The following is a 13000-nucleotide window of genomic DNA, read 5'->3' as shown; positions in this document are numbered from 1 at the left end:
TAACGTGCAAATTAACACTATGTCAGATAAAATTGTTTAATTTGAGCATCAATAATTTTCATAAATCAAAGAAAAGTATTTAACTTCAAAAACAGTTTATTTTCTATTTATTCAGGCCTACAATTTTAATTTGCAATAAATAAATAAATAAATAAATAAACAAATAAAACGAGCATTTATTTAATTAAAAAACATTACAATATATTGAATGCTTTTTTTAATTAAAAGTGAGTTAAATTAATTCATTAAACGTACAGCTTTTATATTGAAACAATTCTACTTTTGTGGGCAAACATGAGATGTGTTCTGAAATCAATCCAGCATGCTGGTCTGCACGGAAATGCCACATAAGTAGTTTTTTTTAGTTCGGGGGTTAAAAAAAGTTTTTGGTTAAAGATCTCGTAATATCCTGCGAAAGCTAACATGAGACGTTAGATGTTTATAAAAATTAAATGGCAGCGTTTTTATTGATTCCCAAGAAATGGATCGCCAATTATTTATTAGATTTTTTAATTTTTCAATACTGACTATGTTCTGGCTATGAACACGGTTTGGGATTAATGCTTCAAACATTCTCCCTTAACTATTTGTAAGGATTTTTTTAGCACATTTTGATTTTTAACTGAAATCGTGATATAAACACAAAATCAACATTGACTGACAAAATGAATATATTTTGAATAATTTATTAAAATTGTTGCAATATCCTGTTCAGAAATAATGAACATGATCCCTTGGGATCAGTATTATATACCCTTGTAGTATTATTATTATTATGTATTTACCAGGTTGAAAATCTACTTTTCTGTTAATACTTAAAAAACATGTAGCGGGAAGAATTTTCCTATATACATAAACATTTTTTTTTAGGATGACGTAGTTTTAAAACAGTACAAATTAATATCGATTTAACAGTTTTATAGTGAAATTGTATTTTACAACGCTTCCTCCATTTATTGAATAGGTTTTTGTTTTATTCAGCATAATGTACCTTTTTTGGTTAATCCAAATAATACAGATCTACCACCCTGGGTAATGATTTATAATAGTAAATTTGTCATAAATAGTTCCAAAAAATGTACTCTGGTTTATTTATTTTCGCTCAATTAAATGAAAAGTAAGTTTAAAGAAATTAGAAGGAAATATCTGAATCATTAACGTACTACCATTGTTACACGCCTAGCTAATTTTTTTTTTTTAAATTAATGAGACGATCATAACTTGATGCTTTTGTATAAAACAGGTAATTATATCGGAGTTTTTCTAATGAGTGTAAAATTTGTTTGAGTTTTTATTGTAAACTTCAAAGAAAATCGTCAGCAAAACAAACATTAGATGCAAAACAATAGGTATGATCATTATAATTTATAGGTATATAAATATTAAATAACTAACATACATCCTATGTGAGAGAAATAAAATCAAATCAAACCGAATAAATCGCATAAAAAATGAATCGCAAGAGGAAATTATTAATACTGAATGAAGTATGAAATCTTTTAATTATAATGTTCTAAAGTTTTAAATTGTCAAAAATTATTGGCTGAAATCATTAGATATTTTACAATATGGAAGTTTAAATCATTGGTTTAACAGTTAAACGAAAAACAAAATGCATTTACCAAATCAGAGGGATCAAATTTACAATTATATGAAAAATTAATGGTATTACAGTAAAACTTCAATATATATCAAGTTATCATTTCCTTTAAATTGTCTAGAATAATTTAGTTATTCATTTAAAAAAAACTGAAATAGTATTTGTAAATTGCTAAAGCTGGCGAATTCTAAGACGTTTTTCATTTCGTCGTAATACTCATCAAGGGATGCTGTCAAGTTTTCATTATAAGGGATGCTTGTGTGATATGTTTTAAATTTTAAAACCTATGTTATATAAATATATATTGGAACTTCGATTTAGCTTTTGAAACTCATTGCAATAGCTTCCTTATACTGGGTAGTTCAAAAGCGACCTATAAACTACTCGTAAATAAAGCAACAATCATTTAAAACCATTTAATTGGGGTTTTCACAGTTTAATAGCTTTTTTTTAAAGAAGCAAATAGATGGCCCACGCTATAATGGACCATTTTTCTGAATTTCGCAAAAATTATTACCTAGGTAAGCCTAATAACGTCTAATCGAGATCTAGTGAGTAATCACTTGAAATTGATTCGTGAATGTCTATTAATTTAAAATTTTATTTAGCAACTAATCATCCTTTTATACGTCTATTGTGAAAAATGCATATCGCGTCTCTGTACGGTTTATGAGAAATTCTCCATCAAAGTCAATGTTTTTTACCAAAAAAAGTTTTTCATTTTTATGCCCAGATAAAAGTTTTTGATGTAAATGGTAACATTTTTAAAAGCACTAAAAAATCAACCTTGCGACTTCTTTATATATCACCATGTAAAAAAGGCGGTTTTTAATAATTAATTTATCGTAAACCGTACAGAGAATCGACTTGAAATTTATACAGAAGGCATAATAAAACTCTTTAATTGGCACACAAAATTCGTTTTGGTATCGAAACGCCTTAAGAAAACTGTCATCTAGTTTTTTAGCTGTCAGAAAAAATGTAAATTTTTATAATATACGAATTAATATTTTTGGCTATGATTATCACAAGTGCACTTCGTTAAAGAAGTTTCGCTATATTAAGGGTGTCTGTAGCATATTTAATTATAAAGTATATATCCAAACACCCTCTTCAAAGTATGTTGTTATAAAATTCTTACAGCATGCAGTGGGGTAATATAATTCACTAAAATATCGATTGATATAATTTAGAGGTATATATATGTACATTATTAAATATATTTTATTGTGGTTTGAAGTCTTTTTTTTTTTTGGTATATACAACTGATATGCATTTTATGTGACATAAACTGAATGTATGTATAAAAGCATCGTGGTTAGTTTATAGCAAAAGATTAATGATCTGTATTATATATTTTGTTGTATAATGTAAAATTATCCCTTTTATATATAATATAACGTGCATTTCCCCTATGCCATATTTGGTATCATATCAAATGATGTATAATAGTACAGGCCAAAAAGTATTCAGATATTCGATCTTAAAAACTAAACATTGTTTGTTGTAATTGTTATATCCACAAGCCTAACCACTCTGACAACTTGATCTTTGCCAGTTATTTTCCGAGTAGATACATTGTCTACCCAAGTACTTTAATGGAAGAGCCAGGCCAAAAAAAATTCGTTGAATTTACTAAATCTGATCATTTGAGGATTGGCTAGAGTAGTTGTGTACACACACATACTGCGGTCAGTCAAACAGGGGTCAGATATATGCTATCAAAACGTGCAGTTTTACGTGGTACTAAAATGAATTTACTAAAGCTGAAAATTGTTACACAGATTATATATTGCATATAGATAACAGTTATGATTGTCAGTCAGTTAGGTGTTAGAGCGGCGCTGGTCAGTCAGCCCTTATTTATGAGCAATAACTACATCAGATTCATTTATGATTTCCGTGGTATTTAATGAATTTATTAAAGCTAAAAATTAATATAGGGAAAAATAACGAGCGTTGATAGAATTTTTCTTCAATTTTGCGAATAACCTATATCTATTAATGAATAGGTATTTTTCATCTATGATTTTAGGAACTTGCAAAAATTGCTCATCGCAGTTTTCATCAACATTTTCAAGTGTGTCTTTTCCATTGGAGTATTCAAACTTGGAAATTACGAGGCTCACATATTTTTATTCTCGTCCAGTGATTAATCCTACCTTGAAAATCGTATTTTTAAAGTCTCTTCCCTCAGAACCTGAACTAAAGTGATTAATATAATGGTATATTATATATAGTTAACAAAAGGACGACCATAGAGCAAGCTACAAACACACGAACTGTATGGTTTGATATATATATTCAACATATTATTCGCCTACTTTTATTTGTTAAAATATTTTATTAAAATCTGATCCTAATAAATGAAAACGTATTGAAAATTAAATTGCACAATTTAACAGAGCTTATTAAATCTTGAAAGTGAAATAAATTTTTGATTTCAATAAATTTTAGCTATTAATTTTTTATTATCTTTTGTCTTTTTATACACTTAAGTTCATTTATATCAATCAAAGTGAACTTTGAAATGGTAATATTCAAAAATTAATAAAAAATAAATGAATTAAGATAAATATTTAATGTCTTCTTGTGTTACGTTCATCATATAATATGTATTTTTATTTGCACTCCAACCATATTTTCAGACAAAACATTAAATGCCAACTTTCCTTCAAAATTTCTTCGAATTTTATAAAATTGTTTACCAATGATATAAATTCCAATCTTGAATTATGTAAATTTTATATTACAATTCAAAAATTCTCTAAAAATATTTCAAAAAATCGTATCTTATTATATTTACCTATTCGTTGTGTGGGTAGTCATGGTAGGGACAATTAAATCGATACCAGCGCTTCCAGTGAAAAATTTTGGCAATAAAGGAGACTGTTATGACTAATTTGCAATTCTTTACATGTTAATGTTATAGAAAATGTCAAATTAAATTTATTAAACATTAATTAATTAAACTTAATGTATTAAAAATTGTGAAAATAAGAAATCAAATTGGAAAAATAATATTTTTCAAATGTAAATTATCATAATTATTTAATTAAATTTGTGAGACAATAATATTAAATTTTCAATGTAAGTCATAAATCCATACAATTACATATGCATCCATACAATTCTATAATTAAAGTAGTGTATCGTTACCATGACCTCCAATAAAACTCACGCACGGTGCGAATATTTAATTTTCCAAAAAAAATAACAAAACAAAACAAACAAACAAACAAGCAAACAAAAAAACGTTAATTAACCGTCGTCAATCTTAATTAACCTTTTTTTATTGCAGTAAAAAGGCTTTTTTCGATGAAAATAATAATAAATTAAATATTAATTTGTGTTAAATTATGATATTTTTTTATTTACACAAAAAGGTCCATTTAGTACCTACGAAATATTTTGTTTGATTAATATAAAAAACAAGCAGAGGTACAACCTTCAGGAGTTAGATTATTAACTCTCGGATCAATTATCGCCAAAATTTTCATTTCAATAGCTCATTTCATTCCAAAAAATATTAAATTTTGTGCGTGTAGCATTAAGTGGCCACACGAATTTTGTTGTAAAAGCTTTTTCCAACACATCAACTAATATTCATTTAAAAAAGCATTTGTGTAGAATTAATGAGTAGTAAATAGAGCAGTAATATGCTTCGAAAAAGACGCTCAAGTGAAAAACTCTATTAAACATAAACTACTTTTGCTAAAACTCGCGTTGTAAATTACTTTTGACTTTCGGTGTAACCTCTACCAAATATCGTAAATAGTTCTCAAAAGAGAACTTTTGTTTGAAGTATTTTTTAGTAGATATCTTTATTTTCTCATGAAGGTCCGAATTAGGCCAAAACTTACGTTTCCATTTTCTCAAAAACTATAAAAGCTATGAGTTGAAAATTTCTAGGTAGTCAAATAGGTAGTCAAATAGTGAATTTGTTCTAATTTCATCCGATAACATTGAGGAATTTTAATGAGTCAATTTTCGAGGAAAAAAAATTTTTATTTTAATATTGTTAGATTCCAAAAAAGGTTAACTTCTAAAATTTTAACTTCTTTAATTATACCTCACAGCTCAAATTGTAAGGATGACCATTTTTATGTCGATTAACGGAGTGAATAAAATAACTTTCTATCAGAATGTGAATAAACAGTAAAATGCAAAATATAATACGAATAAAAATTAATTCAGTTTTTTTTTTTCATAATTTCTCGTCTCTTATTTTTTTATATTTTTGTGTTTGTTATAGGAAGTATATTGTGGTGGTGAAACAATCTGTACCGTTGATGGATTACATTTTCATTCAATGTACAACGCACGCGTAAAGGCATTCAACAGTTCTGGTGAAGGTGAATACAGTGAGCTAATTGGACTTCAAACAGCTGAAGGTTTGTATTTTAATTTTTATCAATATCATTTGAACTTGATGGATGACCTGAATAATTATTCAAAAAAATTAATTTTGCTATACCACATGCAAAATTTAACCAATTTAAATAATTTATTCTACTAAATTGTCAAATTTTTTATTCAAATCACATAATTTTTCTAGCTTATCCAGAAAAACGATTTTTGATCTGATTTGGATAATAAAAAATCTAATTTGGATCATATTTTAAAAATTTTTTGTTAAATTTTACATATCGAAACAATTAAAAATTGTGGCTTTGGAATCAAAAAAAAATCTGTAATTACTTTTCAGAACTTGTTAAATATGTTCAAAGGTTATTTTAAGATTTTGAAAAACTCAAAAATTTTATTTATTTGCATTAATTTTCAGTTTTGAAAATAATCTTTCTGCAGTTTTTTACAAACATTAAACTGTTAATAACTAAAAAATGGTGAACTTTGAAAAAAAATCGCAACAAGCCTTTTTAATGTAAAATTACCCAAAAAACGTAGGGTAGCTTTATTTGGTTCAAAAAATTGATATTTGACTGTTTCTGTGTAGAAGGAGGAATATACAAAAATACCTGGCAATGTATCATGACTACTGCAAGAGCTGTCACAGTAGTGAGAAGGAGGAGACAATATCTCATCTTCTCCGCCACTGCCCAGCTCTTGCCAAGAGGAGATGGGCTTACTTGAGCCAGCCTTTCTTTGACGACCTCTCCGACCTAAAGTCCGAAGACGTCAAAGCACTTCTGCTGTTCTTAACAGCTCCAAATGATTCACGGAGTAGCAGCCGAGGATGGCTCAACACTTTTACGGTATCGCAACGGACCCTATGGTCTAAATGTGTCCCACCCCAGGACAGCCTCTATAACCTAACCTAACCTAACCTAGTTTCAAGTGAAGTTAACATAAGCGTGTTAAATAGGAAGTTTACTCATTCTGTAAAGACGGTAAAATGAATTTAAAATAAAATTTTCTACATAATTTAATAAAAATTGCAACTCATATTAATTCAATTAAAGAAAATGATGTTTAATAATAGTGTTCCCTCCACTCAGAGCACTGCACTACACTACAACGTCATAGACACAGCTTTTAATTTAATGAATTTTATTTATTGTTGATTGTGAAGAGTCCAAGTTCTCAGAGCAGTACTAAATGCGTCAGATCACGTGTAAAGTAGGTTAGAAAAATAAATATAGAACATCTTTACGTTAGTATTCGGTCGATCTTTACCCATTTGATAGCCACATTGGACATATTTTTTATAAAATTTAATTGATTTTTAAACTTGCCTTTCATAATTTTTCAATCAAAAAGTGTTCATGGCTATTTTATTATTTTTTTAATTAAATCATCTTTCTTCTGATATCCATCTACTAAACCGATTTATTAACCAATCGAAATTGGTATTCGAGGAAGGATAATTACGAAAATAATGGTATAGGCTTGTCTGAAAAAACCATTCATGGAAAAAATTGATTAAAATTAATTTAATTAAACATTTTTATTACATATTTGTTACTGCTGTGAGTGTTTGGACTATTTATTGTTGATTGTAGATAGACATACCTTGATTTTACAGCAAGACAGGTAGATTGTAGGTAGATATATATAGGTACAAGACAAACTCACGTAAAGGTACTTGAACGATGATAATTCATTTTATTTTTAATTAATAATTTATTTCGTATCGTTAGAAATTCATTATATAAAAATATCATCATCTTGCACCGTTGTAAAGCAAAGCATATTTAAAAATAAAAAATACATGAACAAATTGAATAATAATGTAAATAGCATGGCAATTATTAATATTTTTTTTTTTAAATATGAAATAAATTAATTTAAAATGTCATATTTTTTATTAATATAATTTAAGAAAATATCTTGGAAAATTAGATTGTGTTAAGGATGCCTACTTAGTAGGTTCAATCATAACAAAAAGTTATAAAATTACTCCTCAGATTCTTTATGGAAAATAGAAAATATTAGCTCTTGAAAGATAAAGAACAAAAGTTACATAACCATATTTTTATTATGAAACTTAAATTTTTACATTTATTTCAAATTTTTTGAGTACTTTATTAGTCAAGGTGTTTCATACATGATACTTTTCATAACTTTTGTTATATTAACGCATTATACCACTGAACATATGAGAGTGAAACTATACACTTCAATGGTAAACACACATTACGTATTTTCATTTGAACAAATAGAAAGAAATGAAATAATTACATGGAAACCGAAACTCGAACCCGGGTCCTCTATTTATCCAGCCTAGGACGTAACCAACTCCGTTACTACTTTATGTGAGTGACACCAATTATATGTAACCTCTTCTTGTATATTCTATTTGCATGTTTGTGTATACAGAACACACAAATGTTATCGTACTATTATACAACAAAGTACTATTTATTACATTACAAGTCATATAAATTACATATTTTCATTATCAAACTAAACTTTTTACATTTATTTCAAATTTTCAACATATTCAATGGCTAAAGAGCTCAAAACCTTTTGGTTTTAGAAACCGCTTTGAAAAACCACATTTCGAGGTTTTTTATGTAAATTATCAACATACTTTCATATCATTCAGTCGGCCTTCATAAACGCGGTCTTCCTGATCTGCAAGTTGCTGTTTTCTAGCTTTAAGTTTTTTAGAAGTGATTGTTACTACGCTCTCTAAATAATATGCTAAAAATTGATTATTTTTATATTTTTTATAACATCAAAATAATACGAATTTTGCTTTATAATTTTATTGTATTATTAGTCCGTGTGACACCAAGGTTTATATTAAATGATGAACACATAGGTACTTGGAACTTCGTGAGTGGTTTCCTTTTTACGAGTCTACCAAACTTTACGATTTTTTCCCCTACGACGCAGTAGGGAATTTGTCGGATACTATGACCACTTGATAACATTAATAATTATTAAACAATTCCGCAAAAGTGAACCATGTACGTATTAAAAAACAAAATTACTTAAGTACGGCATGTTCGAGGAGGTAGACAAAGTTATCAGTGCAGTATTTTTGTCCGACAAAATATTTTATTCTTTGATAATTATTAATGGTATCAAGTAATAACTCAAATATGACGTCATCATGCTCATTTAAATACGCGACTTTTTCGAAAAAATCGTAGTGGAAAGTTTTGATAAATTCGCTCTATTAACAATTTAAAGAATAAAAAATTGCTGAAGAGATCCCTTACAGACTTTTTAAAAAAATCCATGTAACATAAAAATTCTAAGGGATACTTTTAATTTTCCCACATGCTTTTTATGTAAAAATTCGAACTATATGATAGTTATAATTAAAGGTTATTAATTGATTATAAATCAAGACTTGTTTTACACTTCGTTCCAAAATCCACCCATCTAACTAGATGTTATCAAGTACCAAACGAACCGATGTTTATTATAGCACTAATAAAATCATAGAAATTTCCATATTTTGATATAAAATTAAGAAATAAAACTTTTCCCCCGTGATACTAGTGTTTACATTTCTTTTAGTATTCTTAGGACTAAATTAAAGCTTAGAATTAGTTTTTTGTTTTAGATTTCGCTCCATTATTATTTCATCACAAGCAAATTACAGTACAAAGATAATATATATTACCCTTGTGGATATACATACACATTGCTTGTATATAATATGTACACTATGATAATATGTTTTTGTTTCATACATGTAGATATGTGTGTTTGTATGCATATGTTATGTGTATATAATAATGTTAGATAACCTTTATAACTACACCTATGTCATGTATTCAAAAGTAAACAAGATTCATTGTACATGTTTAAAATATAATACGATTGAATGTCCTATGTATGAACGATATCTTTGAATATCCTGAAAGTATAAAATTTATTCGAATAGTTTGTTGTAATCTTAAGAGGATCTTTTCGACTTTTTAGATAAAAAAAATCGACGTTTTATTAAAGTTTATTAGAGATTAAAATAACAAACTACAACACGTTGGCGTTGATAGTTCTAAAAAAAAACCGTCCGAATCGGTTTCCAATCTAGCATCGCTTTCGGTGGTCAGAAACAGAAAAACCAAACAAAATTTTGTGAGTTCTTCTAGTGTCTAAATGTCAAAATAAGTCATAATTAAAAAAACAAAAAAACTGCACATGTTTGTAAAAAACAACAACAACAAAAAATCGGGTTTTTTGATCCAAAATTCGCATTAAGATGGCAATAAAAAAAGCTACTTATTTTATTGAAAGTTTTTGGAGATTCAGATTTTAGCTATTTTCAACAAGTTGCATACAGAATTAAGTCGGTAGATAAAATAGTTTTTTCAAATTCGTGGAAATCGTAAAACCATATTTCGAGGAAAACACGCTTGAAGTTTTTTTTTATATTATTAATATACTTACCTATCATTAATGAACAATTCCGGTATCATATTATACGTCAAATAATTCTTCGTAAGATTCTTCTTATTCCTCAATTTTCTTTTTTTAGCTTTTATTTTTTTATAGAATCGATTGTTATTGCACTTTTATTTATATTATTTATAATCTCAAAAATAATTCAAATTTTTCCGTGTAATAATTGCCATATAAAAACACATTGTAACCTTGTCTAAAGCTATATGTGTTTTGTAAGGCTAATTTAACGACATTGACTTTCAGCATTTGGCCGTGTAGGTTATTTCAACATGTAGTTTTGAAATTGGAGCCCATATTTAAGTCTAATGAGTTAAGGGCACAAAATTTTGACTCAAGATTTTCGTTGTGGTATGTATCTATGTCCTTGGTCATTGTAGTTTAAGACTCTTAAGGTCAAACCACTAAAAAAATTGTTTATTACCTCACTTTTTCGTATTTCAATCAAATTTCCATAACATTTGTAACCGTAGCCACGATATCATTAAAATATAGCCGAGAAAGAAAAAATGAAGTAAGCGAAAACTCGATATATGAAGCATTTTTAAAAAGAATCAATTCTCTTAAGGATTTAAGAAACTAGAAACTTAAGAGATATGTGGCTAATGCCAAAGTTTACTCACAAAGCGAAAAAAATATTAAAAGTCATTAAGAAAATCTTATATAGATATTGCAATGCTTTAAATTAGAAAGTGATTCTTCATGAATAAGCATTTTCTGAAAACCAAAGTTTGACAATCTATTAAAATTCTACCTATAATTGTTTTTCATTCAATTAGTGCGAAATCTAATTTCTTCTCGAAACAACAATTTTTATTGTTTTTTATTTAAATTTTGGTTTTCTTACTTTTGTTCTGGATTAGTGTAGTTTCCAAAATCGGGGAAAAAAGGTTTTGGAAATATGGGCTCTTAAAATAAAATACTATTGATGTTTAACAGGTTTTCAGTCTCGTAAATATAAAACAACTAACTCTCAAAACTATGTAGTGTACCACCTTCGCTGCTATAGTCAAAGTGTGACAAAACTGAAAATTAACATACATATTAAAAATTTTTACATTATATAGGAGGTACAATCAAGATAATGTTACTGTAATACCCATATGAGTAACAACATTCAAAATTAGCTTCAATATAACAAACAGTGTATAATATATATTGGTGCACAAACATCGGTATATAATCAAAACTTGAAATCACATTACAGTGATTTGAAATTTTGCATATTATGGAAGAAATTTTCATTAATAGAATCTTTTTAATTGTAAATTGTAAATGTTCCTAAGTTTATCAATATTTGCTTTATTTCCATTCTACTCACACAGAAGAAAAGCAAGAATTTGTAATATTTTCCTACGAAAATTTTTCACACATTCTTCTCCTGTTTGTGACACTGTTCAAAGATTTATTTCAAAGGATTTTGAATGTTTTATGACATAATACCGTTTTGAAAATTTTTTTTTCTGACAAATAGTAAAGGATAAAAGAACATTATAAGCAATTTCCTTTTATTAGCAATTCTAACACGTAAAAAAAAATTTTAAATAAAACGTACACAATTTTGGCTAAAACATAGCTCTCCAAAGTGAACCGATTTTCTGAAATAATGTCTAAGAACACTCTCGATTAAATTATCTTTAAAAAAAAAATCAAAATTGTTTCATTCGTTTAGGAACTACAATTCCACAGACAGGCAGACAGATACACATAGCGGTCAAACTTATCACACCCTTCTTTTTGCTGTGGGGGGTAAAAATACATATAATAAAGAAACCATTACTTATCAATGTAAATTATTTTATTAAATATGGTGGAAGCGCAAATAAATGTATAATACATAGTGAAAAGAGATATACTATTTAACTTATTTGCGTTTCCACCACTTATTTACAGCATTCGTTACTAATGGGTGATTCATTTGAAGGTACGTTTTTCAATACAAGTGAAATTTACAAAGTTTTAATAAACCCCCGACAAATGCGATTTATGCCTTGTAAGCCGATTTTTGGAAACTGCTATAAAATGTTCTCAATCAAGTCGCACAGATAAACACTTTAAGCTTATAACACTTCTTCTTAAATCAATATCAAAGTAATGGTCAAGGACATCAGATGAAATGAAAAGAATACTTAGAGAGCTATCATTTTTTGAGACAAATTTTTGGAAATATTTTAATTGAAATTGAAATATTTGATTTGACTTTGTTCTTTTGAATTTTTGTTTTGAATTACGTAATTATTTAACCATTTCACTTTTCAAAATGAATTGAGCCAGCTTTATTTGAACATTCATTTCTATAGTAATTATTTATATGTTAAAATTATATGTTATGCCTTTTTCTAACTGAATCGATTTGGAAGATTATAGTAGCCTATCACTTGTCATCAAAATATGTACCGAATTGATATCATCACTTCTATTAGTATGTTTCAATGATGCAGGGAAGGAAGATGAGCAATGTTGCTCAAACAAGTTATAGTTTGCAAAAAGAAACAGTACATTTTAGCATAGGTAGAAAAAAATGTATGCATAACAATTATCAAAATCGATTTATTGTAAAATGCTCACGGTCATATT

At 27.5% G+C, this 13000-nt stretch overlaps 1 protein-coding gene across 2 annotated transcripts in view; it reads left to right on the top strand.

Moving 5' to 3' along the window:
- The window catches only part of LOC123294803 (E3 ubiquitin-protein ligase TRIM9), a 621046-nt gene that overhangs the window by 597018 nt on the left and 11028 nt on the right, over positions 1 to 13000 (top strand). For both annotated transcript variants that reach the window (XM_044875958.1, XM_044875956.1), the window contains one exon: positions 5856 to 5994. In XM_044875958.1, coding sequence (XP_044731893.1) covers positions 5856 to 5994 — 139 coding nt within the window. The remainder of the gene's footprint in view (positions 1 to 5855; positions 5995 to 13000) is intronic.

The sequence above is a fragment of the Chrysoperla carnea genome, chromosome 3 (assembly GCF_905475395.1).
Source record: "Chrysoperla carnea chromosome 3, inChrCarn1.1, whole genome shotgun sequence".
Taxonomy (NCBI): domain Eukaryota; kingdom Metazoa; phylum Arthropoda; class Insecta; order Neuroptera; family Chrysopidae; genus Chrysoperla; species Chrysoperla carnea.
This window is presented reverse-complemented; position numbering and strand designations above follow the sequence as displayed.